Source organism: Notamacropus eugenii, chromosome 5, assembly GCF_028372415.1.
Source record: "Notamacropus eugenii isolate mMacEug1 chromosome 5, mMacEug1.pri_v2, whole genome shotgun sequence".
Classification (NCBI taxonomy): Eukaryota; Metazoa; Chordata; class Mammalia; order Diprotodontia; family Macropodidae; genus Notamacropus; species Notamacropus eugenii.
Genome location: NC_092876.1, coordinates 97,436,741 through 97,461,187, shown reverse-complemented (window position 1 = coordinate 97,461,187; position 24,447 = coordinate 97,436,741). Strand labels below are relative to the sequence as shown.

General features: G+C 41.5%; 1 protein-coding gene across 3 annotated transcripts in view; it reads right to left on the bottom strand.

The window, feature by feature from the left end:
- The window catches only part of LOC140504919 (butyrophilin-like protein 8), an 89,551-nt gene extending 85,693 nt beyond the window's left edge, over positions 1-3,858 (bottom strand). For all 3 annotated transcript variants that reach the window (XM_072610334.1, XM_072610333.1, XM_072610335.1), the window contains exons 1-2: positions 3,761-3,858; positions 341-451 (exon numbers count right to left, since the gene is read on the bottom strand). In XM_072610334.1, the coding sequence (XP_072466435.1) occupies positions 341-451; positions 3,761-3,818 (169 nt within the window). In that variant the 5' untranslated portion in view covers positions 3,819-3,858. The remainder of the gene's footprint in view (positions 1-340; positions 452-3,760) is intronic.
- Positions 3,859-24,447: the final 20,589 nt, after the last annotated feature.

Below are 24,447 nucleotides of genomic sequence, written 5' to 3'. Positions count from 1 at the left end.
CCCAAGCCTCAGTTGTCTTACTTGTAAAATGCAGGTGGGGATTAGATCAGATAGTGTGCAAGTGCCATCCCAGGTCTAAGTTTTGTGATTCTTATTCTCTACACTTTTCAGTTGGGAGACCAGGGAAATCTCTGCTGGCCAACAATGATCAGTCCTCTTGTTGCAGCAGATTTGCCTCAGAGAGACAGAAATGTAGACACTATTTTTCTATTAACTCTTCCTTTTAAGACATCCTTAGTGGCTAAATAAATATTTTTTTAATTGATAGTCTCATTGAAGTGAAATATCAGTGGGTAGTGATATGTGAATGCCACAGATGCAGAGACCAGAGTAAATTTACCTGAGCCAGGAATACAAGGAAGCTGGAGGATCAGGTATCCAAGGCATAAAGTCAGAGTGGGACTGCTGTGGGCATCTGGCCAGGGATTCCACTTTGTGATGCAGTTCATGGCTGACAGAAACAAAACCAGGGAGATGTTAAGGACATGAAGAAGATGCTGTTCATGAACAGTAGGATAACCTAGTCTGAAAAGAGTTCCCTTCCCCTAGGAATCAGGAGTATTATCTCCAAATATAGGCAACCACATATTAAAGGGCATAGACATTGTGGTCCAGCCTGTGTCCATCCTACCTCATCTCCCCTTCCTCATGCAGGTCTCACAGATCAGACTGGTCCCCACATACCCCATGTTCATTTCCACCTCCATAGTCCAGCTATTTTTTTCTAACTTATGTCCTTCCTGATCCTTTCTACTTATTACAACACGCCAATGTCTAACTCAATGGGCCTCCTGCTCCCTCAAGACTTGTTGCATTAACTACTTTTTCATTGATCTTCTATCTCTGTATTTCACTTCACCATCTCAACAACTCACAGGAATTCACTGACTTTCTCTACGTAGAGACCTCTAAGCCTCATTGATCCAGCCCTAATCTCTCTCCTGACCTCTAGTGCCCATTGGACAATCTGAGCAGGATGTCCCACAGACAGTAAAGACAACATGTGCAAAGTTGAACTCACTGTCTTCCCCCCTAAACTTTTCCATTTACTAATTTCTCTATTATTGTGAAGGACAGCTCCAGCCTCAAAACTAGGTATCATTCTGAATTTATTCCTGTCTTTTACTCTGCCTCCCCCTCTCTAATTGCTCATCCTCTCCATTCTATCTTTCAAACTTCTGTCATACCCATCTCCTCTCCTCTAATACTTTAGCACCTGGTTAGTATCCCTGCCTCAGTTTCTCAGCTCTCTTATCCTTCCTCCATTCAGCTGTCAAAATGATCTTCCTTTACTTCAGGTGTCACAATGCCAGCTCCCAATTCAGTAAAATACAGTGGCTCCCTATCATCTCTAGGACCAAGTGAAAAACTCTCTAGTGTTGAAAGTCCGTAAAAATCAGGCTGTCTCCCTTCTAGTCTTCTCATCCCACTATTCCTCCTCTCCTTCCCTCCCTTACCCTCCCTCTGTCCTTCTCCTTCTCATGTATTCTGCCACTCAGTGAAACTGACTTCCTTGCTGTTCCTCAAACAGTAGCCCCCATGCCCAAACTTGGAGCATTTTGTCTGGCTGTCCTACATTGCTGGAACTCTCCCTTTTCATCTCCATATCCTGACCTCCTTCAGATGTTGTCTCCAATCTAACCTCCAGCAACAAGCCTTTCCTGTTTCCCCTTAATGCTGGTGTCTTCTCTCTCAATGTTATCTTCAATTTATCCTTCTTAAAGGTTGTTGTTAGTAGGCTGTGAGCTCTGAGAGAGACTAATATTACACTATTATATTAATCATTAATTGCTCATTTTGATCCATCATTTTCCTAACAGTCATCACACTGGGAGCTTTGGGAGAAATTAATCTTATTTACCATATTAATAACTAATTATTAAGTTTGATCAATCCTTTTCCTCCTATTTCTGTTAAAACCCCACTCCAGAAAAGGTCAGACAGTTTCTGAAAGATATAAGTGGGTAAGACAATCTTCTCCCAGCCCCAAGGCATCTACCTGGGCTGGGACCCTTTCATTTTGTCTGCTCTGTAAATGAAAGCCAGCCTCAGCTACATCTTCTCCTTGGGACGTGTCTCCTTGTCCTTGATCCCCTCCATTAGAATTTAGGACAAATTAGCTCAAGAAGGAGAAAAGTAGCCAGTGTGGTCCAGATGGAGATGGTTTCTCCTGCCCAGATGTCTTGAGGCTGCTGAGTTTCAAGATCAAGCCATGTTCTTAAAAGGAGGAACTAAAAACTTTTAGCCCACCTCCTCATTAAATGTCCACCAATGAGGTTGAGTTTCATTTGTCAGGAGAGTTTCCTATGGGAAAGTACATGCCTGATTTGAATTATTTCAGTGTCTCCCTTGGCTTCTGTGGTCACCTAGAGAAATCACGGACTACCAATTTATAGACTATTGGCTACCTTAATTCATAAATTCATTAATAATACCTGGAAAGTTTATCTCTAGGGTATATTCACCACAGCTCTTTGAGGGTAGTGACTGCATTTTGCTCTTCATGTTATCTCCAGTACTTATCCCAGTCCCTGGCACAGAGTAAGTGCTTAATAAATACTTCTTGATGTGCCTTGACTTTTACCCTTGTTATCAGTATCACTGAGAAGAGTACACGTGGCTTCTGGGTGTAAACTGTGTCTCCTCTAACCTGAGTAACTAAGCAAAAGTCCAAGATCTTACAGGTTCAGCAAAAGCATGATAATTGAGTTGGCTAACTGATTCCTTGCTACCTGGGAATACAAGTGGTAAAACTTTTTTATTTAATCATTCTCAAAATATTAATTAACCAAATGATAGAAGTTAACAGCCTTCAATAGATCAATAGAAAGTGAGATGTTAGCTCCCTTGTCATAACTGAGTTGAAACATAATGGGGGTTACATATGTCACAGTTATGGATGGCACTTTCGAAGAAATTAACCATGTGATAAGGCATAAAATTTCATGTTGAAATACAGAAAAATCAAATAAGCATATGCTTGACTGATCACAGTGGAAGAAAATTGACAATTAATGAGTCCTTTGAAGAGAGAATTCAAACTTGTTTTGTAAAATGAAGTTATTTAATCCAAAACAATTGATTGGCTAAAAGAAACAAATAAAAATAATAAAATTACTTTAAATAAAATTATAAAAATGAAACAAGAGACTTTTAAGAGGCTAATAAATCAGTCTTGAGAAAATTTTACAAATGATAATTTAGTCATTGTTTTTAGTAGAGAACAAAATGAATTTAATATCAAAAAAGAAAGAAAATACAAAAAGTAAAGAAGAAATAAAGGAATGTTATTATTCCATTTATTATCCATTTGATTTTTTGTCAATTTTGTTGGCATATAGTTGGGCAAAATCTTTTCTAGATGGTGTTGCCATCTACAATTATGGGGAAGATAAGATCTGGGGAAAGAGAGGCAAGAGAAGAAAATGTAGTTTACCCAAAGTCATACAGATCCCAAGTAGCAGAGTCAGAACATGACCCCAGGACTCTGGGATCCAAGACTGATCCTCTGTCCCCATACACTAGGCTGCCTGTCAAGTTTCCTCTCACAACTGAGCCTGCCTCTTAGACGTTGTGCTAAGAGAAAGCTGGTTAACAACTGACACAGTTGTAGTTCCCAAGTTTCTGAGATAGGATTACAGCCCAGAGAAACGTGATCACCAAAAAAATGAACACAAACCCTTTAGAACAAAGCACCTTCCAACAAAAGGGCTCACCCAGCCCACCTAGAGGTTAGACAGAGACCTTCTCAGTGACTCACCTTGGTTTCTACTGAATAACCAAAAATTTTCTGGGCTCCTTCCCAGGAGGGAATTCATCACACCAGGAAGAGAAAGGTCAGTTGTCTCTCTAGCTATTTATCTAATTTTTGCTGCAGGAAGTTGGAAAAAGTAATTAGCATATCACTAGTTGTGGGAGTGGCTTCTTTGTTGCCATGCCCAGTGCCTCTCATTTAGCCACAAAAGCTATTCCTACATCTTAGACTTTTGTCTCTCTTTCCTTTAGATTCCCTAGGCATATTCATGTCTTTTCCTTCTTCTCTTAAGTCTCAGACAAATACAGTACTACTGGCCAAAGCTAAATCTTTGAATTGTGATCTTTCTCATTAAAAAACAGCTTCTGTGTCTGAACTGGTGTGTTATACAGCGCAGTATCAAAAGTGGCATCTCTGCCAGCTTGTTTACAAACCAATCATGCTTTCCCCCACTCATTGTCTATTTCTTTGACTCATCTTGAGAAACAGCATGGTATGGACAGAAGAGCAGTCCTAGAACTAGAAGTAGATTGGAGTCTCTCAGGGGAGGCTGGAGGATGATTTGCTGGGAACATGGGAAAAGGGATTTCTACTGAGGGCTGGGTTGGACATGATGCCCTTTGAGATTCCTCCCAATGCTGAGCCCAGGACAATCAGGGTGTCCAGTATAATGGAACTTGTATTGCTCTTGGGGTTCAAAGTTTCAGGTCTGGCTCTGGCAGAGCTGTGTGTCATTGTAGAAGACCTGTCCCTGTCTCAATCTTAATGTCCTCCCCTATAAATTAATCTAGTAGAAATAAACTGTCTTTGGACACAGAGGACCTGTGTTCAAATCCTTCCCCTGAGGATTACTGTGGGACCTTGGGAACTCTTTTTGCCCTCCATGGGCCTTAATTTAAAGAGCTGCATTGAAGGGACTGGATCTGGTGTTCGCTGGGATCTCTTTCATTTATAGATCTAGGTAGCTAAGCAGCTTGGTGCAGAGAGTGCTGGGCTTGGAGTCAGGATGACCTAAGTTCAAATTTGAATTTCTCCCTTAACAGCTAAGGGACTAAGGTACAGATTGCAATCACATTTCCCTTTTGTCTTTTCCTTGTTTGAGAAAAGAAGACCAGACCTTTGTTCTCAACTGATAAGGTTGTTATGGGGCCCACAATTAATCCGAGAGAAGTGCAGTCCAAAAATCTATCTTCAAAAAGAAATAAAAGACACCTCCCTCCCTCCAACACACATTGATTTAGATCTCTGAGTACAGGGATATGGAATATGACAATGAAAATTAGTTCTTTGAATACTGATTTTCCAGGTTTTCCCCTCTCCTTCCTCTTTTTCTTTCTTCTCTGTAAATCCTTTGTTAGAGGAGCCTAGCTCTCTAGGAGAAGGACACATGTAGGGGAAAAAACTAGGCCATGTGAAACCACAAATATCAATAACAACCCATTTTAAAACACATTTATAACAACCCCCTGACCCCCCCCTCATCCAGCTCATATCCTTACTCCCAGGATTCCAGGGATCACCCTCTGGCTGGCTATCCTACCCAACACTAGACCACAAGCCTCCACCTGTGTCCTTCCACCCTAACAATCACTTGACTACTCAGGTCTTTAATAAGGTATTCGCTCAAACAGTACAGTCCAAAGCATGTTCTCTGCACTGCCCCAGGAGCTGACTTTCCCACATATACAACCAGTGTCCAGGAGAGGAAAGAATGGGCAAAAACCCAAAGGACAATAGGTCCGGGACACAAGTGTAGGAGACAGACCTGGCCATGGTAACTCCAGGATCTTTATGTCCTTTCTCTCAGAAAGTTTACTTCATTTCCATGGAGTCAAAACTCTTCCACCTGGGGCAGAGACTTAGCTTAGGAAGGGCAGAAACTTCTCCCTTTGACTCCCTCAGAACCTCAGTTCAAAAGATGGAGCATCAGGTGTGAGGAGAAGCCACAGGGCCAGGAGAGCTTAATCCTAAATTTGAGGGAGGAGAGGGAAGGGGAATAAGACTTAGAAAGGCAGGAAGGTATCTGATGGGGAAGGGCTGGAAAGGTCTAACAAAGGTTTGGATTTGATCCTGGGGGTCATGGGGAGTTTCTAGAGTTGAATGATTAAAGATGATCAGACCTACATTTTAGGAAAATTACTTTGGCAGCTGAGTAGAGGACAGACAGGAGGGGGAGACACTTAGCCAGGGAGACTCATGAAAAAGCTACAGAAATATTCCCAGACCGAGACTATAAGGGCCTGGAATGAAGATGTTCCTGTATAAATAGAGAGAGCTTGACATCTGAGGAGCATTATAAGGGTAAAATGAGAAGATGTGACAAGAGGCTGGATGTGTGGAGTGAAGGCTAGTGGGGAGCTAAGGCTGACATCCTGGGTACAGATGTCGGTGGGAGGAGTTTATTTTCCTGATCAGTAACAAGAAACTTAGCAAAAGTGCAGGTTTACAGAGTGGTGTGTGAATATGAACAGCCATTTTGGATATGAGATTAAGATGCCTATGGGACATCCAGTTGAAGATGTCTAACAGGCACTTGGAAATTCAGGAGAGAGATTAAGGCTGGGAATCATCTGCATAGAAATGATAAATGAGTCCATGGGATTCAAGATCACTAACTGACACAGCATAGAAAGTGAAGGGGACTCAAGAAAATGTTTTGGGGGGCACCACAATCAGTGAGTGGGACCTTCATAAAGATCTAGAAAAGGAGCCTGAGAAGGAGCAGAGAGTCAGAAGAAGAATCAGGAGAGAGCAGTGTTACTTAAATCTAGAGAGCAGATGGAAACAAGAAAGAGAGAGTGTCAAAGGCAGCTCAGAAGTCAGGAAGGATAAAGAGTGAGAAGAAAGTCATTAGATTTGATAATCAGCCACTCATGCTTGGTTGGTTGTTGTCCTTCATTCCCAAAGTGGACCAAAATGACATCACCATGATAAAGTTGAGTTTCATTGTGCCTGACTGTGGCTGATCAGGCCAATATGAGCTCGGAATGGTCTACCACAGGTTGGGCACAGATAGTCCTTGTGAACATTTGGGAGGGATACTCTAAATTCTATGCATCCTACACTTCCTTTGGGCTGTTTCAATTCTGCTTTGCTCAAAGCAGGCACCCTTTCTGATGCGGGCACACCATGCTGAGCAGTCCTGTGCCAGTGTCTCCCATGTCACACAATCAAATCCAACGTTCTTGAGAGAGACCTTGAGAGTGTCCTTGTATTGCTTCTTCAAACCACCATGTGAATGCCTGACCCATGCAATTACTCCATACAATAGTGAGGTTGATGCACACATTGCCAGAGCTAGCTCAGTATTTGGGAGGCTCTGAAGAAAAGTATGGGAGAGAAGAGGTATTACACTGACAACCAAACTGAAGGTCTATAGAGTCGTTGTGCTGACCTCATTGTTTTATGCCTGTGAAACATAAACGGTCTACCAGGGCCCTGCCAGGAAACTGAATCATTTCCATTTGAACTGTCTTAGGAAGATTCTGAAGATCCCCTGGCAGGATAAGGTACCAGTCACTGAAGTCCTTGCTCGAACTAAACTGTCAAGCATTCAAACTATGCTTCAGAGAAACCAACTCTGATGGGCTGGACATGTTGTTCAAATGCAAAATGTATACTTGCCAAAAAATGACAGTCAGTCATAGGCAATTTTGGAAGGAATAACTGCAGTTGAATGATGAGGTTAAAAGCAAGATTGCAGAAGGTTCAGAAGTGAACGAGAAGAGAGGAAGTGAGACACCTCGTGTAAATGATTTCCTCAAGGAATTGAGCTCTATCACTTATATTTCTGATTAAATCTTTCACCCCAACTTTTCTGTGTTAGAAGCAAATGCTCAAGGGTCCATGCAAGTCAGGCTATTCTTACAGTGCATTGAAACCACCCTCAAACTTTAACTGCCCCAGGAAACTCCAGTTTCAGACTGTTGAAATATACTTCCTGGTTTCCAGAGAAGGCACAAGCCCAAGGTGAGCTTTGAAACTTGCTGGCAGAACACTGTGGGAAACTCAGAGGCTGAGAGGTTTAGTTCAGCTGCATCAACCTGAGATGTCCCTCAGTGAATCCTTATTGAATGTCCTCAACTGCTAAGGAAGCCTCCTCTTGTTAACTATTGAATGACCTAGAAGTGTCTCTTCAGGTTCTCACCTCAACCATGAATCACACAGGGATTGTCCTGAGTCAAGCTCAGCCTAGAACATTCAGGAAGACATACTCTCTAGCAAAAAATACAAAAGAGGGAGAAAAAAAATCCAGATCAACTAAACTAATGTGAAAAAGTCTGACATGATAAGCAATGTTCTATACCCATAAGCCCCCAAGTGTGCTAAAAAGGAAGGGAGATATATTTCCTTCTTTGGGTATTAAACTTAGTCATTGCAATTTCCCAGTGTTGTTTCCCTGTTTTTGTCATTCTTCTTTCCATTACTGTGTTGGAGTGTTTATGTATCTTTTTTTGCTGTGGCTGCCAATTTCACTTTGCATCAGCCCCTATAAGTCTATACTTCATATTCATCACTGCATACAGTATAATCGTATTTTACTACAAGTGTCTGCCACAACTTTTTCAGGCTTTCTTCACTTGAAGAGAGGGTATTTTGCTTCCACCTCTAGGCTACAACAACAAACAGAGGCTTAAAAGATTTTTCTAATATTTTGGTGCCTACTGGGTCTTTCTTTTTTCTTTTCTTTTGTGTGGATGCAGGTGAGGTGAGAGGATCCAAGATCTATGAAGCTCTGACTTCTGTTACTGGATCAACTGCCACTCTTTTGGATAAATCATCTTCCCTCCTGTGATCCCCTTGTAGACAAGACATTCTCTTTCTTGACTGCTTTGTATAGTCTGAGGGGAAGGAAACTGATTAGGGGCTGGAGGCTTCAGGATGGGTACAGGAAGTCAATAGCTGCCATCAGTGGCCTTAAGGGAGGTATCAGCCTCTACTCCATGTCTGTTCTGAGTCAGAATATTGGTCAGTTGTTTCAGTCATGTCTGATTCTTCATGACCTCATTTGGGGTTTCCTTAGCAAAGATACTGGATTGCCTAACAGTATTTGGCCATTTCATTCTCCAGCTCACTTGACAGATGAAGAAACTGAGGCAAACAGGGGAAAATGACTTGCCCAGGGTCACATGGCTAATAAGTTTTTGAGGCTGGATTTGAATTCAAGTCTTCCTGACTTTAGGCTCAGCACTCTATTCATTGCATCCCATGGTTGCCCTATCTATCTCTGTCCAGAGGTAACTTACAAGATTAGAGGGAGCCCAGGTTTCTGGGCTGGTGTTAAACTGACCCTAATACTGTTGCTGTGTAGCTGACTATTTTAGAAGCAGCAGTTAGGCAGAGAGTCAGGTCAGATCACTACGTGTCAGTACAACTCAACTCACTAAGGGTTGGTAAAATTTTGTCATTTGGATAAATGGAGAGGCCTATCTGGTGCTCTGTGCTGGGTAGCTTTGGGAAGGATCTAACCAACTCATTATTGCTAAGGTGCAAGGACAGAGGATGGTGTAATATGGCAACCCCTCCCAGAAGTAACCAGATTTTAGCAGGATATTCCTAGGACTGAAATAAACTGAGAATCTTTGAGAGTTGAGAGACTTGGCTTCTGGACCTGGCTCTGCCATCAAACCCCTGTGTCACAGCAGGCAAGTCCTTATCCTCTATCTTTCAGCCTCCTCCTGGTCATTTTCCACCCTGACCCCTGACGCCACCCTACTCTCCAAACAGACCCTCCAGGGCCCTCCCTGGGACCATGCAGCTTCCTCTTCATTGGACCACTTTCTACCCTGTTATTGTGGGCACATCAGCCACCTCCTCCCTCTACTCCAAAACACTCTTCTTTCCTTTCTAAATCTTGCTGTAATTAAATGAACACTAACAATTGCCTCTTGGAAAAGCAAGTTAGTGGACTGCCTTACTCACCATCTCCTGACTCCCCAAACCACATCTCCTTTCCCTGGCCACCACTTGGTTTTATATACTGTCTTTCCTATCAGAATGTAAGCTCCCTGAGGATAGGAACTATCTCACTTCTATATTTGTGTGTCCAGTATTTGGCATTAATAAATTCCTTCCTCTCTCTTCATTATCTGCTTCATTACTAACTTGTTTCTTCATTGGTTTCTAGGCCTTGATTTATTCCTGTATAAAATGAGGGATTTTCACACAGTAATTTCAAGGTCCCTGCAGCTCTAACAATATATTTTCTCAAATTCACTCAGTCACTTGTATTCTAGGTTTTATGCTTTCAGGTTCCTTTCTTGATTCTAGCACTAACATTTTATATTGCATGCTTTAAAATTTCAGCTCTTACATTGTACTTCCTATATTGAGATCCCTTGAATTACTCTCATTCTCTGTCTTAGATTCTCAGTACCCCCCTCACTTTTGGCATGATGGCTTCTAAGCCCCCTGACAGTCTGTGTTCTAGGGTCCTTTTCATCTCGGACATTCTCTATTCTAAGTCCCCTCCCAGCTTTGATATTGCATTGTACTCTGAAGGAATGTCACATCATTCATGGATAGAGCAATGGACTAGGAGTCAGGAAACCCAGTTTTGAATCCTCCTGAGTAAACATGCACACATAACTAACCCTTGAAAAATCCTCAGTTTCATCAGTTTAAAAATGGGTGCAACAATTGCCTGCACATCTTACTGAACGGGTTGTGAGGAAAGTGCTTTCAAGCATCAAAACAGTATGTGACTATAAGTCATGGTGTTATCAGGTTCTTTCTCACTCTGATATTCAGCGTAAACATCTGTGGATCAGAGCTCTGAGTCTGAGATTCTACTGTGGACGTTGTGTAATTACTGATGTTTCAGCCACAGTGTACAGCTTTTCTCTTGGTTCAGCATGGTGTTTTGAATTATACCTTCCCATGGTAATTTTCTTTGATGAGGATAGATACTTTCAGATAATACAGTCCATTCCAGTCTTTGATGCTTTTAGATGTCTGCATGATGTATCCCTGGCAGATTTTAAAAATTGGAGACATATGATTTGTTCTTGGTTAGGCAGGGTCAAAAAAGCAAAAAAAAAAAAAAAAAGATTATACCTAAACTAATTTATATATGCAATGCCATCCCAATAAAGTTAACCAAAAATGATTTCATTGAGATAGATAAATAAAAAAACTCATTTGAAAAAACAAAAAATATCAAGACTATCAAAGAAACTAATGAAAAATGTAAAGGAAGGAGGTTTAGCAGTCTCAGATGTTAACTTATAAAACAATAATTATCAAAACTATATGGACTAATAATAATGGACTAATAAACAGAAAGATAAATCAATGGGACAGGATAGACATATAATTTACGGTAGCTAACAGATAGAACAACTTTATTTGACAAGTGGAAAGACTTAAGATTTGGAGATGAGAATTCATTATTTGGTAAAATTGTTGGGAAAATTGGAGAGCAATATGGCAAAAACTGGGCATAGACAAATATCTTACACCATCTAACAAGATAAGGTCAAAATGGATACATGACCTACAGAAAGAGAGAGATATTACAAGAAAATTAGAAGAACATGAAATGGATTATTTAACAAATTACAGAAATAATTTATAAATAAACAAGAGATAAAGGGTAAAGTTAGATATAAAATGAATAATTTCAGTTCCATGAAATTAAAAAAAAAAGGTTTTCTACAAAGAAAACAAACCACCAAAATCAGAAGGAAAGAAGAAAATTGGGGTGGGAAATTGTAGCTAGTTTCTCTGATAAAGGTCTCATATTTCAAATATATATAAAACATTATCAAATCTATAAGGATACAGGTCATTTCCCATTTGACAAATGGTCAAAGGATATGAAGAAACAGTTTTCCAATGAAGAAATCAAAACAATTTGTAGTCATATGAAAAAATACTCTAAATTAGTACTGATTACAGAAATGCCAAAAAAAAAAAAAAAAAAACCCCAAACACTGAAATATAATTTTACACTTACCAGATTGCTTAAAATATTTGAAGGGAAAAGTAACCAATATTGGAGGGGATGTGAAAAAATTTAGACACTAATTCATTGTTAGTGTAATTGTGAACTGATTCAACTATTCTGAAGAACCATCTGGAATAATGCTCAGTTCTTAAATTTCCTTTACTCGTTGATCTAGCAATACCACTACTAGATACATTTTCAGATACGATTAGGGTAAAAGGAAAAGAACCTATATGTTCTAAAGTATTTATAGCATCATTCTTTGTGATAGCAAAGCACTGGAAATGATAGGGATGGCCATCAAATGGGGAATAGCTAAACAAATTGTGGTATATGAATGTGGTTGAACACTACTGTGCAGTAAGAAATAATGAGCTCAATAATCTTAGAAAAACATGGAAAGACTTGCCCAAAATAACGAAGAACAAAATGGTCAGAACCATGAGAATATTGTATGAGGTAACAACAATGTTGTTTTAAAAATGACATTGAGCAAATACGTCATTTTGACTACTTTAAGTAATCAAATTTACTATAAAGGGCATGTGAAGAAGGCTGTTCTCTACATCCAGTGAAAGAACTGATGAACAGAAGTTTCTATAAAGTAATTTTACATGTATGTGTGTATACATGTGCATACACATATTTGATATGTGTATGTTTGCACACCCAAAATCATAAATACCTGTTTGTGTCTAATAGTGGCTGTCTCTTGGGCAGAGGAAGGAAGGGAAGAGAAAAATTTACATGATGACTTTATTATATACTCAAAAGGAATACCAAGTTGTACATAACAGATTTGCAGTTTCATATGCAATCATATTTTTATTATACTATTTTATTATACAGCACCCCCCCCAACCTCGTCAAAAACCAGATTGACTCCTTCCCAGAAATACGCACAGCATCCAGCAGAGGAGGAAGCTTAGACTTTGACCATAATAGTCATTAGGTTAATGTGTAACATGAGTGACAAAGGTTTAACTCATAAAGCCTCTCTCTCTCCCTCTCTCTGTCTCTCTGTCTATCTCTCTCCCTCTCTCCTTCTCTCCCTCTTTCCCTCTCCCTCTCTTTTTCTCTCTTTCTCCTCCCATCCCCCCTTCCCCTATGCAAAACTTTTTGTTGTTGTCTTGGCTTGCTTGTTACTGTCAACCTTCAGAGTTTGTTTAAAAGGAAACAATTAGGTGACATATACGTGACTGTGTATGTATGTATGTGTGTATATATTGTAAAAAGTTATTTTTCTTAGTAATCAGTATCTTGGAGACTCAGAGCTTCTCCCACCCCTACCCCTAGCCCCCTTCTCCCAGATTTCTTCAGAAGAACATTACCAAAAATGAGATTGCATTGAGTCTTGCCCAGTTCAAACTCCAAGCCTGAATTGATTTAATCAGAGGTATAGAAGCTCTAATGGGTTCTGCTCAGACTTGGGTGGAGACAGATTCTTCTGCCTAGATAGCCCAAGGCTGGGAGTGGTCTGGCATGGTTGGGGGTTGGTCTGATAGAACAGGTATTTCCTCTGTAGGAAGGTAAAACAGCAATGGGCTGATATCAGTCCGTGTAGAAAAGGTATATAAACTGGGCACCCCACCCCTAAACTGAGTCAGTTCTGGACTGGGTCCCTTAGAGGGATTCAGTTCTGGACTGTGACTTCCATGCAATGCATAGTTGTTACTAGCTTGAGAAAAATTAAAAACATAGACATAACCTAGTTTTGCTTGTCTTTTCTTAGAGCAAAATCTGCAGAGATGGACAATATGTGTGTATGTGGAGGGGTATGTGGGTATGGGTATGTGACTGTGGGTGTGTAGTTTATTTCCTTTCAGCTAACAGAAAACAAGCATGCATGGAACTCAAAAACAATTCTGAACTCAAAGAACAGTTGAAGAAGTTTTTATACCCATAGAGTAACCCACCCACACTCCAACTCAGGACACCAGTGTCCTTTATTAGCCAAAACTGTAAGTTCCGTAAAAATAGAATGGCCCCAGATCATCATCTGCTTACTGCCAACTGTGTAAAGATAGGAAGTTGTAAAATAGCACATAAGAAGAGAAGACCATAAAACAATACAATGAGGAGATGTCCAGTCCAAGGTCTTTGGTCTTCATGAGTTATACAGAAGAATGTTCTAGTCAACTCAGTCCAGCAGGAGAGTTTTGAGTCACTGGAAAGGCATGTCTGTTATGCTCACACAGAGTGAGCCAACGCTTCCAGGTCTGATTGGTCAGTTAAGGTTTTGGCCCCCTTCAAGTGTTGAGTAGGGAGCTCAAGAGGGTCTTCATCATGAATTGGATTTAAGTGAGGCAGAGTTTCACAAGGTGGTCATCCTGACTCTCCTCCAGTCATCATGCCTCCTTAATCTTAATGATTTCTCCTGGAGCTATCTCCAGACTATCCTGAATATATCTTATTTGATCAGAGCTCTATGCTTATTGTCTACCCCATTACCTGATTAGGTCCCTGAAAACAGCAACCGTTGTTTGCCTTTCTTTGTATTCCCAGGGCTTAACATCTTACCTGGTACATAATAGACACTTCATAAATGGTAATTGACTACCTTTGAAAGGCAAAGATCTGCAGTGGGACCTCTGAACTGGTATTTCAGAGGAACCTTGGATCTGAAGATGGGTCCATATCTCCTAGCCAGCCTGGCATGGGCCTCCTTCAGCTTAGAGGTGCCATCTGCTCTTGGGAGCTAGGGGCTTCTGAAGAAATCTCCATCTGGGAAACTCTTAACCAAATCCAGAGCTCAAGAAGTCTCTCCCTTCCAGGTGCTCCCTGAGGTGGAAACTGCTCACTTTTCCAGACCGTGAGTCAATGTTATGCTCATAGAAGAAATGGAAAGGCAGAAATGGACAGTGATTCCATGCTCTCTCTGGCCTGCCTGGGCATCCACAAACTACAACCCATTGTCTGTGATGCTGGGGAGGGAGGGGAGAGAAAGCCTTCCCTTGTCCCCTTTGCTGAAAGTCCCAGGAAGGGAAAGGGGCACAAAAGAAGAGATTTTGTGTAGACATTGCCCTCTCCTCATGCAGCCCCACCTTCCCCTTCTTTATCACTAAAGAATCGAAGCATCTCTAGCTAATGGCCTGCAGAGAAGCCAGAGCTCCCCAGGAGAGGCAGGGGCTGCTTCTTCAGCTTCCTTCCTGGATTGGACACCATCAAATACAAGGAAACAAGATGAGTTTTTTTATAAGGGTTAGCAATGTCTTGACAAGGTAAATGTAATACCTTTGTAAATTAAAAAATAAGAAAAACCATTTTGAACAATATAGATAGGTTATTTCTTCAATAACATAACATCACTGATTTTCTGAAGGATAAGGGAATGGACTTGAGATTTCACTGATCTTGGGAATTCTAGAGGCAGGACTTCCATGAGCAATGCTGGTCTGTGCATCCTATGCAAACTCTAGTCAAAGAGAGAACAGAAAGGTAGGTGACTAGCCCAGGGTAACACAACCAGGTTGTATGAAAATAAAAATGGAAAAGTATCTAAAAGAACCAAATTAGAGAAAAGAGAAAAAGAAAAGAGAAAAAATAAGTGATATGAACTAATAAAATATAGGAAATATATTTTTAAATGGAAATAAGTTGTTTTCTAAAACAAATGTGAATTGAATAGAAAATACCTAATGTAACTGGACTAATAAAAATCTTCCTGGCAGAAGGTGGGGTAGAATGCTTGACAACTGAAGGGACACAGCCTCTGGCAACAGGTGACACATAAAGGAGACCTGGGAACCCTGTCTGGGTTCCAAGTAAGCTCCTGCTGCCTTCAGGATATGATTCTTAGAGGAAGCCCCAGCCGTCCCCTCTCAGTCTCAGGGTGCTAGTTTTCCAGGGGAGGAGGAGGAGGCAGCTTCATTTAGGACAGAGGAGCTGGAGGCAGGGAGGCAGTGACAGGGAGCAGGGCTGCCAGGAGGCTGGGGAGAGGAGCTGGCATCTGGGACCTGGCTGCTTCAGCAAGAAGGTAAGTAAGTGAATGACTTAGCTCTTCTCAGCAGGACAATGATCCAAGACAATTCCAAAGCACTCATGATGACGAATGCTGTCCACTTACAGAGAAAGAATGATGGAGGCTGAATGCAGATCAAACCACAATATATTTCATTTTATTAATTTTTGTGGGGTTTTTTGGACTACTTTTTCTTTTATAACTTGACTAACATGGAAATATGATTTGCATTATTGCACAAGTATACCCTATGTTAAATTTCTTACTGTCTAACAAAAAGGGAAGTAAAGGGAGGAAGGGAGAGATTTTGGTACCCAAAGTTTTAAAACAAATGTTAAAAATTGTTTTACATGTAACTGGGGAAAAATAAAATATTGAATATGTACAAAAATTAAAGAGAAAAAATTTTTAAAGATTATTTATTTAAGTCAAAATTACTTAATTCCTTGATTCAGCTTATGGATGGGTAGGCCTAAGAAAAGGGACAGGATATGGGGCCAGGGCAGCTGGGTAAGGGCAAAGAGTATGAGAGAGCAGGCTAGAACATCTAGGGGTTGAAAGGGACTAGTTGCTGGGACCAGATGCACATTCGAGTATTGAAAGGAACAGCTCTAGGAACAGACTGCCTGGCAAAAGGCAGTCCCAGCAACCCCCATCCCTCCACCTAGACCTAGAAAGTAACTCAGGGACAAGATCCTGCATGAGGGTGTGTAGAGGATTAGGCAGAGGTGAGAACATGGCTAGGAGGTTTCTCCCCAACAATCTATCCTCCTGAATCCCAGTGGATAATCATCTTTGACACAACCCACCTGGCACAGAGACCACTCAGGAGTTACTCTGTCATCCCAGGAAAGCTCAGTTCCCTCACCCAAGGACCAGACCATATGTTCAGATCAAAGGATGCTGCTCTAGTCTAGCAAATCAGGGAATCCTCAAATCCCTCTCCCAGCAATAATCACAGGATCCAATGAGTAATGGAAGGATTGAAGGACTAAAGGAAGAGCCCTCCTCTTACCTCTGATTCTCTGGAGTTTTGTTTTGCAGAAGAAATAAATCACTAAGAAGCCAGAGAAGACCACTGTGCATACAGCAACAATCCTTTTATGAAGTATCTTCTCAGATGTGGGAAGATTCACTGAAAATGGGTCCTCAAATACCATTACTGTAGAAATCAAAGAAAGGGAAACCCTGTCCCTAATCCCTACAGATCAGGTTAGGGTTGAAGCATAAAGGGCATCAGTATTCAGAAAATATTGGGCAGGGATAGTACCTTTGTGCACAACTGAGGCAGTCTTCCTCCCCTGAACCAGCCTCTAAACATCCCCTCAAAACCAAGTTTCCCCAGGGCTTCAGAGAGTAGAATGTAAAAATTGGAAGGGAACTGAGAAAGAATTGAGTCCAGCTGCCTCAGTTTACAGAAAGGAAAATAGAGAGAGAGGCCCTCCATCCTTCAGCTTGTAAGTCACAGAACCAGGACTGAAGCCTGGGTGCTCTAACTCCCAATTCAAGCCTCTTTCTACTACCTCACAGCTGGGTCCTTATAGATTCAGAGACGTTCAGGAGATGATGGGATATTAGATTACCTCTAGTCTAATCCCAGGGGGAAAGAGAACAGAGAGGGGAAGAGACTTATCCAAGAGTTGAGGAAATGACAGAGACAGGGCTAGACCCCAGGTCTCCAGAGACCCAACCTAGGTCTGAGGATTCCATAGATGCCACTCTGCTAACATCCATTCTGAATCTGGTCCTGTCGTTCCAATTGAGAAGCTCTCTCTGGCTCTTAGCTGAGCCAAATTTGGAGTAAGAGGAGCTGAGTTTGACTTTCACCTTGGCCATTTCTAAGTTAGATGATTTTGGTTGAAAGCACCTTGCCTCTCTTTTCCTCATCTGTGAAATGAGGAGATTTGACTCAATGTTCTTTCAGAAGGAAGCCATGGACCAAGTGGGACTTACCTGCTACCTGCAGGTCTAAGCAGGCCTCTTTGTAATAGTCAGGTGACAGGAAATAGCAAGAGTATGGACCAGGGTCAGAGACCTGGACCTGATAGATTCTCAAGGCCACTATCCCCTCAGCCATGTCAGGTTTCAGCAGTCTGGGCCTCTCTTGGGACTCAGGGTCTGAGTTTCCTCCAACTGTCCTCGTCATGGTACCTGTACACAAGGGTCTCATTTTGGAATCATTTCACAATCATTTTCCTGGCATCCACCTTAGGAGAGAGTTATCAGAGGGATATGATATCCTCCCCATGCTTTGCCTGAAGGAGCTCAGCAGGGCCAATCACAGTGAAGAGTCCTGAGGGGAGTTCTAGGAACAGAACAGAAGGAAATCAGAGGACAATGTAGGACATGGAGGGAGCGCAGGTATGTGGAGGGTGTGAGGCAGGAGATCTCAGGAATTCAAAGCTCTGAGTCTGTTCCTGGATCAGTGGCTGCTCTGCTGTGGACCCACTTCTGGGCCCACTTTCCAAACTCTGATTTATTTGTAGATAAGACATTCTGTCTCTTGATTAGTTTGTGTAGTCATGGAGGTAGTTCAGCTGTTTGAGGACTGGGGTTTGGAGGCAGGGGCAAGAAGGCTCCTGCTGCTATCAATGGCCTTAGAGGAAGCACCAACCTCTGTTCTACCCCTGTCCATAGGTAATTTACCTGTGAGGAGGGAGCCCAGGCTTCTGGGCTAGTGTTAGCCTGGCCCTTATATTATGACTGTGATGCTGAGTGTATTAGAAGATGTCAGAGCCAGATAAGGGCTCTGTGTGGCAGAGAAATGAAGGTCAATGAGGAGGAAGGGGTGTCTGGTCATCTGGATAGAGAGCTGGGCCTGTCTGGCCTCCTCTTCTAGATCTCAGCTGGCCAGCACTGGCATGGATTTGACTACCTCATTTTTTGAATATAGTAAAACAATTTATTTTACTGTAAGTACTTACACAGTTAGTCCTGTACAGTAACAGTCTGCTGACTGTAAAAGGACCTCAAAGGGCATAATATACAACAAACAGTCAAAGACAAATTTTGTTTCTGTGGGTTTTGTTTTAAAAAGAGTTTAAAGTAAGAAAAAGGAAGAAAAGAAACCCTCCAGAATTAATTTTAAAGCATATCAGCTGCCTCTTGCTGCCTTCAGATTCCTGCACAGGATACCAGGGGTACATCTGGGGGTCCCAAGATTAAAAAAAAAGAAATTCACAGGAAAGAAAGAAAAAATATGGAAACATAGCTTAAGAAATATAAGCACATATCAGATTGCATGCTGTTTTGGGTCTGTGGAGGGAGAAAGAGAAAATGTAGAACTCAAAATCTTAGAGAAGTGATAGTTGAAAACTAGAAACAAATAAATAAAAATTTTTTAAAAAAACAAATATACTTGAGTACAAAGCCCTAAGGAAAGGTGAACGCAGCTCTTTTGTAGGCATGGCTACAACATTTCAAGTGGTGTTTGATTTCCACAGACTTGAGTTGACTTACCAGGAAAAAATCTGCACCTTTCAGAAATGATTAACTTGCATCAGCGTTTATCTTCATGGACTTAGACAGGATTAACCCACCCCGATGCTGATTTCTTTTTTCCAGGCAGTGGGGGTAAAGTCACTTACAACTAGGCAACCCTTTTTTCTCTTTCTCTGCCATGATGACTCAGTCCCTCATAATTCTGGTCCTGAGGGCCTTAATTACAAACTAGATAAAAGAGGTGTCAGGAACCAGAACTGAAGAGCTGTACAAGACGTCAGCAAATTCAGCCTCCCCAGATGGACTGAGCCTAACCCTGTGTAAAGCCAAATTTATAGAGCTGGTTCAAGCTCAGAGCCATGACCTCATTCCCTAATAAAGCACTCCCCACTGGGCTTTCTCATCATCTTCTGGTATAAGGTAGAAGTCAGAGTACGGATTTACCAGTGCCCTCATTTTCATGAAATGTCAAAGAGTGGGAAAGCAGTAAGAAGTACATAAAAGATAGAGAAGAAATTAGGTTAGGGGCAATCAGGACGTTCTTCTACGGTCCTGACATGAGGTGCATACTTTTCCTATCTGGTCTGGTCCTGCTGTTGCTCATTCTGTCCTATTGCTCATTCTCAAACTTCCTTGGTGTTGCTGCCTTGGCAACCCTCTAAAGGGGCCAGTTCTCCTCACAATATCACTGATGCCTCCTCCCTTCCCTCTGCTTTCTTCCAGGTCATTGGTCAACTGCGTTATGTAGCACAAAGTATCTGAGAGACAGAACACTTCCTATTCTGGTACAAGCACATGAAGAATGAATCATGTCCTGGGAACCATCTCTGCTTTGCCTTTAATAGGCATGCTCTTGGCACTGCTTTCCCTTAGAGAGAGGAAGTCTGGGATCTTTGCCCCTCCCTCACACTCACTCCATGGCAGATCCCCAGGGCTTCCTTCTCTCATTCCTCTTCAACTGCAATTGTCTTTGACTCCAGAATTCCTAGAGTGACATCTCTAAAGAAAAAAAAAGCCTTGCTCTTCATTCTACTGATCAGAGCAGTACAAGGAACACTGTACTGAGCACTGTCCAGTGTGTCCAGGCTGAACTAGCCAGTGGGTGCTGATTCCTCAAGGAAGAAGAGACATCTGGAATGCTGATCATCCAAAAGGGCAGTTAAAGTTCAGCAGGCACAGCAGGGTATACACAGATCCACACACATACACACACACACACACACACACACACACACACACACACACACAATTTACACTATCAGTAATGAAAGGGAGGTGACCAAATGCTGGTCTGATATAAAGCTGTCTTTTATTTTTCTTTATGTCTCCCAAAATGTCATGCTCTGATGCCATATTGTCATGTACAGGTGATCTTGCATTTCCAAGGCTGTGCCAGGGCAAGGAGTGGATGCTTTGCTTGGTTCTACCACCATGGTTAAGCCTTGAGTATAGTCCTAGGAGCAGACCAAGTCTGCTCTAAAAGGAGCAGCCTCCTAAGGTTAGGAGGGGACCATCACCCATAGGCCTCTTGGTGAAGAAGTCTTTGGCCATGGAAATCCTTGAAACAAACAAAATGCAAACAGGCTTTAAGGTCCATGTGACTCCTTTTTGCTTCTGTGGAGATGGAAGCAGATTGACTGAAAAGGAGGCAGAAAGAGTGGAAGAGACATGACTGTATTATATACATGGGACAGGTTTCCCTTGGAGGTGGTCAGTTTGTTCTTAGGAGGTGGTTGGGTGGGGGCAGTGTTGGGGACTAGGACTTGAATTATTAGTAGTATGGCTTCTGTCCCTCTCTCCCTGAGTCATGAAAGGACTAGATGACAAGGGGTCGGTACTCTAGAGGTTTCAGCAGAATTCTCTGTTTAGAGGATGAGGTATGGATGATGATCCCCCAAAGGAGACTGAGAAGAATACTTAAAGAGGTAGGAGGAAAACCAGGACAGAGTAATCAGGAAAAACCAGGGTAGAGAGAGTATCCACGTGGAAAAGAGTGGTCAGCAGTCTAGTGCTGCATCCAGAAGGATGGGGACTGAGAAGAGGCCATGAGATCTTTCAGTTGGTTAGTTGCTGTCCTTTGATTTCAAAGAGGACCAAAATGACATCACCATGATAAAGTGAAGTTTCAGTGTGTTGGACTGTGTGGCTGATCAGACCAATAAGAGCTTGGAATGCTCTAGTACAGGTTGGGCACAGATAGTCCATATGAATTTTGGGGGTGGATACTCCAAATTTGGGCATCCTATGCTTCCTTTGTGCTGTTTCAATTCTACTTTGCTCGTAGAGCACAGTACTCTTTCTGATGTGGGCATGCCATGCTGAGCGGTCCTGTGCCAGTGTCTCCCATGTTGCACAGTCAAATCCAAAGTTCTTGAGAGAGACCTGGAGAGTGTCCTTGTATCGCTTCTTCTGACCACCATATGATCACCTGCCCCATGTGAGTTCTCCATAAAATAGTTGTTTTGGCAAGCATATATTTTGCATTCAAACAACATGGCTAGTCCTTCAGAGTTGCGCTCTTTGAAGCATAATTTGAATGCTTGGTAATATATAATGATATGGCTCTCCTCCCAATAACCTTGGGAACAAAGTAGCTAGGGACTTGCCCAAGGACACACATTGCTGCTTTCTTTCTCAGATTTCTCAGTACAGAGATGATGGCTCACTTTGGAGAGAATAGTCTCAGTGGAGGGATGAGGTTGGGAGTCAGATTACAAGGGGTTAAAAAGGAGACAGGAGGAAGTGGGGAGGGTTGCAAACTAACAGACACCTGGGCAGCTGTACTGCAGGTGTCACTGGAAAAACTGTCCCCATCTTGCAGCACACCCTGTCCCCTGGAGCACTGGGGGCTGCCACAAGAAGTTCTTGGTAAGAGTCTTGCCTCCTCCCACTTTCATCATGGCTGGGAGGGGGATAGAATGACTTGTATGAGATGAGAGGTCATGGAGGGGTTGTGGTCTTCATCATAGTTCTCATCACATTATGTTTTCCACAAAGCTCCCTTTTTTATTGAGGGCACCACCCTCCTCCTCCTCCTTCAGACTACAACCACTCTGTCATTCTTGATTCCTCACTCTCCTTCCTCCACATTTGTGATCGTATCCTTTTCTGGATCCATCACAGGTCACATATGTCCCCTTCCCTCCACTCCTTAGCCATTACCCTAGTTCAGACCTTTAACACCCCTGACGTGGGCATCTGCATTAGCTTCCTGAATGGTACATCCACCTCTAATCTCTCTAATCCATCCTCCACACTGCCCCCAAAGTGATGTTCCTAGAGCAGAAGTCTGGCCATGTCATTGCCCTGCTCAGTGACTTGGGCTCATTATTGACTTGAAAATGAAACATTATTTCTTTTTTTTAATATCCTTTTAAATGTCTAGTTTTGCATGAGTTGACAATTTGAAGAATTATTAGTTCTTGTACAGTAATGATTGTATATCATTTGTAAAAATGTAAATATATACATTGGGAATACATGTTGAATTTTGGTTTTTTGGTGTTTTTTTTACATTGTATATGAGTTTTATTTTTTTTTATTTTAAAAAGCAATACAAGCAAGCAAAGTAGCAATTGTGTGGCAAGGGAATATTGAATGTAGTTTTATAGAAATAGTGGAGAACTGATATGCTTCCAAATCCTAGGCTTTAATAGCTGTGAGGCACTAAGAAAGTATTTAACTTCCCTGAGACGCCTTCTTGAAGTGATTGAACTAAGTGATGTATAAACTCCATTCTTCCACCAAATCCTATGACATTAAGAGCTGCAGATGATCGGAGAATCAGAATAGATGGGAGAGTAAAGGTAACTTTGAAAATAGGGAAAATTAGACACAGTGGTTGTCTTTAACACAAAAATTGCCAAGTAGTTTACAGTTATTTTCCAGACTCTTCTAGTGGCATACTGCACATTAGACTTGAGCTTAGCCTAAAGATGTCTAATTTTTTCAATCTTTTTTTCAAACATACATGAATGAAATTTCATTATTCCATTAACAACACATTCTGAAGCACTTGGTTTAGTATGAGAGAATTAATGAGACTTCCATTAAGAGCTCAAGAAATCAGTGTAATAAAGTCCATTTCTATGTGCTCATATTTGGACTTTTAATTTGCAAAATAGAATTGCAAACCCATTATAGCAATATGTGACAATTTAGTTAGAAAGCCAAGTACATCTTGCTTACCCAAAATTGATCTATTCAAAATCTGATGAATGTGCTTTTTGTTAAATATCCAAATTTAAATCTCTATGGTAACTACTGGAAAATATGCACCATTCTAAGCTATGCTTATATTGTCGCCGCTAGTGATGTTTATCTGAAGTGGATGACTACCAACAAGTTATATCATTCCAAGCAACTAAAATGTTGCGGTGTTTTTAAAAGAAAAGGAACCATTGTGTGATTTCCTTAAATAAAACTCAATTTCAGGAATAAAGGATTAAAAATGTTCACATGACATATTTCCCAAGGACTGCAAATTATGTGTAAAAGGGATATCGCTTAGAATAGACATAGGACTGTGACCCTCTAAAAATCACTTAACCTAATGCACCCCAACAACTATTTGAAGATCAGTTGTAGAAAAGTTGCTATCTACATGGATAAGAGGAATTTCCTCAAGGGATTTCCTAGTCTAATGAAATCACAATTCTGGAACCTCTCTCCCCATCACCCCTACATGCAAATCAGAGAATAAATTCAATTAGGTACATTGCACTATCAATTCAAATTTTAGTAATAGATATCTAATATAGGTTTTTCTCAAGTGATCCCCAATTATTTCCTTTTTTTTTAAATTTATTTTTAACACAGTTTATAACAGATAAAGCAATTCAAACTTTTGGTCAGGAGGGGCATCCTGAGCTACTCCATACCCTCCTCAGTGCATGGAAACTGGGTGTCAGTCCAGGCCTGGTGCCTTTAGAGAAGAGAGAATAATTATCCCAGTTCTCTGGCCTGGATGCCAGAAAGCAGGTCCCCCCAACCTGTCAATGGGAAAACTCCAAACCTGAATGATCTCCCTATGTGGAGAGATCTACATGGTTTAGAAGATCAGTGGGACCTGCACTTCAGGTCACATCAGAAGGGCATTCAGATTCACTGAAATCCAATCATCTTGCTAGTGAAGTCAAGATATCACCCTCCTGATGTCTTTGGTCCTCCTTGAGGACAAAGGACAAACAACAAGAACAGTAGCTGGAATTAGGACCCTTCAGCTAAAGTGATTTTACATATCGGGGTCTGATGTTATGACTATAATGCAAAACAATATAGGGCAGCTAAGTGGTACAGTGCCAGGCCTGGAGTCAGGAAGACCTGTAATCAAATCCAGCCTCA